The sequence below is a fragment of the Thunnus albacares genome, chromosome 17, assembly GCF_914725855.1.
Source record: "Thunnus albacares chromosome 17, fThuAlb1.1, whole genome shotgun sequence".
Taxonomy (NCBI): Eukaryota; Metazoa; Chordata; class Actinopteri; order Scombriformes; family Scombridae; genus Thunnus; species Thunnus albacares.
Window position 1 is genome coordinate 26,004,310 of NC_058122.1, and position 3,443 is coordinate 26,007,752.

The following is a 3,443-nucleotide window of genomic DNA, read 5'->3' on the forward strand; positions in this document are numbered from 1 at the left end:
AAAAAAAGAAATGTATGTACAAAAAAAAGAGTCAGTTATGTACAAGAGTCTCGCTCAGACCATCGTGCTCTTCTTCTCCCTGAAGTCCGAGTGCGTCGGCTCGTGGTAGGTTGTGATCATGTTGGCCGTGTCCCACCGTCCCACAGGGGCTGGAGAGCTCTGCATCACCACCAGCCTGATGGGAGACTGAGTCGGTTGTGGGTCGGGGGCGTACTCCTTGGTTGGATCTTTGCCCCGGCAGTCGTACATGATACACGATATCAGGAAGACCAGGAGCAAGATAACATAGCTGGCGATGAGGATGCAAAGGTTCAAAGTGACGGGATCGATCTCCTGGTAGTTTTCCAGAAAGCCCATGGTGCCTGCTTCATGCTGGGTGGCCCTGAGGCCTCCAAAAACAATCAGAGGCCTCAGATGAAGGGAAGGTAGAAGGTACCGACGGCCGCTACAGACTGAGAAACAAGCTGGTGACAGCAGGGCTTTCTCTCAATCTATCCTCTTCAATCTGTCTCTCGCTCCTGTCCTCCCCCCCTTCCCCTCCCTCCCAACCTGCATCCTCTCTGCCTCGCTTCTGTCTCCCACCTCTCGGTTTCAGATGAGTGCTGTGGATACGTGGCTTTGTGGTAAAAATACTTTAATCCGCGCCACTCCTCCAACCTTGAATTTCTGCGATCAATGGCCCACTTTAATAACTTAAGCCTCAGTGGTAACTCAGCAACTGTGACAGATTCTGTTATATCATCTGCTTGCAAGTGCACATTAATTACTCTGTATGTGGCGTATTTGAGTGCATGTTTCAGTGTGTGTGTGTGTGTGTGTGTGTGTGTGTGTGTGTGTGTGTGTGTGTGTGTGGTGTAATCTTAATCTTGATTGTGAGTGGGGATTGACGGAGGAAGCCATCTGGCTAAATAGAGGCCAGAGAGCACAACTAAAAAGCCACTCAGAAAAATGCTGGCATGATACCAAAAGTTTTAATTTAACCACACAACAAGGTGAAATCTTTTTTTTCCAAAATCTGTGACCTCATATAATTTTTTTTTTTTAACATGTAATCCCGGCAGATTACCAGCTGCCTTTGTACTCTGTGTGTCAGACTCCTGGTTGTGCTCCACTGAAGCAACGAAGACGGGATTATCACAGCGGACAGCAATATAATCTCCGTCGATACATGACAATACAGGGCGTGTGTGAAGGTGCATGCTGGTGTGCAGGCAGGTGGGGTGAGGTGAGCACACACCTTCTTATAAAAATGACACTTTCAGTTTCAGTTGCATGTGTTTGTCTCAACAAGTCATTTCTACTTGTTTGAGATTATTATGAGACCGATGGACAGCAGAGGGCAGCAGTTAGCAACAGTTGGAGGAGAATCATCTGCAGAGCTGGAGGTTGAACTTTGACCAGACAAAACTAATACATTTAAGTCCTAAGCAGGTTTTAAGAATGCAACATGTAAGTACTGGAAATTAAGTTCAGTATGGATATAAAATGTTTGATTTTTGAGTGTGCTTTTGATGGAGACTTGTCCCAAAATGCAATGCACAAAGGACGCTGAGACACTATTCCAGCTGCAAAAAAATGACTGTAGATAGTGATTAAAAGGTTTTAAATAAGTAAAGAGTGAGTGGCAGTGTCTGTCAGCAGATGTCTTGTGTCGTTTCCAGTTTGTATAAAACAGTAAAGTACATTTCTTAACGTTATACTAACTGTGGAAATGAAAATGTCTGTATAAGTTTCACTCAGTTCTTCCCAAAAACAATGTTTACTGCTTAAACCAAACCATTCGAGTTGAAATACTCTTGAGTGTCATCTCTATAATCTTTTACACATTCAGACTGACATGTTTGCTATTTTTTTGGAAACGTTGAAGTCATGATTACAGTTTAAAATTCCTCCATTACAAGCAGACAAATGAATGCCTATCTGATTTTGTGAGCGTAATGTTTTACAAAAATTCATATTTTGATCCAATATATCAAGTCTTGACGTCTTGAGTTCTCACTTAAGACAGTTTTGGTGCTCTAGCTCAGCACTTAAGCCACTTAAAGTGAGAATAAAACATCCTCTACAATATGTTGCTAAGAACAATATCTTCCTTCAGGGGTTTTGGATCTTTTACATCTTAAATTCTTATAATCATGATAATTGGCGATTTAACTGAATATTTAAAAAGCCTCAAACGCCGCAGTTGATCCTGAACTCTAAAACCTACAGAGGAGAACAGCACCAACGAGGATTATTCCTGCAGCACAAAAAGTATTCATAACATAAACAAGGAGAGCATGAAATCAACCACTAATCTGCTCCAGGTCCCCTGCAGAACAAACTCTGTCAGTCGTGATGTTTCCTGTCTCCTGGTGTGTAACACTCAGAGTAGGCAGCAGATGGACATCTGCACATACAGCGCAGAATGACCTCAGTCCTCCTCGCTTGAGTTTTACGCCTGTAATCCTTCTATATGTTCAGGAAACCGATGCCAGAAGCAAAAAAGGCTTGACCCCGATCCTGCCTGGCCTCCTCTGAGCTCCTGAGGGGGGGTCGGGAGGGTTGTGTCGGGCTAACATGCGGCGACCTGCGCTGTCACTGACGAGTCATCCGTCAAAGAGAGATGATGACCTCTGTGCGTCACTGAGCCTGGTCCCACTCCAGAAGTCGACATCTGGACGAGTCAAAGTGCACTCTACATACTGCAGTTAGCGATGACTGCATCATTTCCACTTAGTGTATTTCATAACACATGTCAGTATTTTCTCATGATTTATTGTCTTTCATGTAACAATGGATTTATATTACATAAATCTGGATTAAATGTCAAATAATCTCTCTCATTCGCATTAAAAAATCGAGACGGACATGACTGGATATATTTCTGTCTCAAGGTTCGTAAACGTTTGTATAATTTATGACTTAAGTTCATTTTTAAGAGGCTGCTTAGGATGGATCACACCCCAGAGAAGATGAATGATGAGATATCATTTTTATATTGGTGTTTTAAGAAGTCAATAAGTAGTTTTTTTGCATGTCTTTCTCATTTTGTTTCAGAAATTGTTTATATTTTATCTTTGCGCACACACATATATCACGTATATCTTTAACAAATGAGTTTATTAGGCACTACAAGACAGAAAAGTTTATATACTGTAGATTCAGAACTATAAGAATATATCACCACTCAATGAAAATTTACTGTTTTGGCAACTGTGTCACAAGTCTCTGAGCTCTTCAGCTATTTGCCTCTTGACAAGACTTGCTACAATACTGAAGAGAAAGCAAGAAATTCATAGAATTTGTGCAGGAACGCAGTGCTTAGCTAGCTTGTTGTGCAACATATCACAACCTCATGATTTTATACTACATTGCACTTTGTAAAGAACTTCAGTACAAATGCTAAGTGGTGCTAAATGGTGTCTGCCTTACACAGAACTACTCTCCGGAGACTGAAAACG

The 3,443-nt window shown here is 41.9% G+C and overlaps 1 protein-coding gene across 1 annotated transcript; it reads right to left on the reverse strand.

Moving 5' to 3' along the window:
- Window positions 1–54: 54 nt before the first annotated feature.
- Window positions 55–357, reverse strand: LOC122967365 (small integral membrane protein 36-like). The gene has a single exon (XM_044331975.1). It carries the CDS (start codon window positions 355–357, stop codon window positions 55–57), a length of 303 nt encoding a protein of 100 aa, XP_044187910.1.
- Window positions 358–3,443: the final 3,086 nt, after the last annotated feature.

Coding starts and splice junctions, on each gene's coding strand:
- LOC122967365 (XM_044331975.1), bottom strand. CDS start 357: ATGGGCTTTCTGGAAAACTACCAGGAGATCGATCCCGTCACTTTGAAC.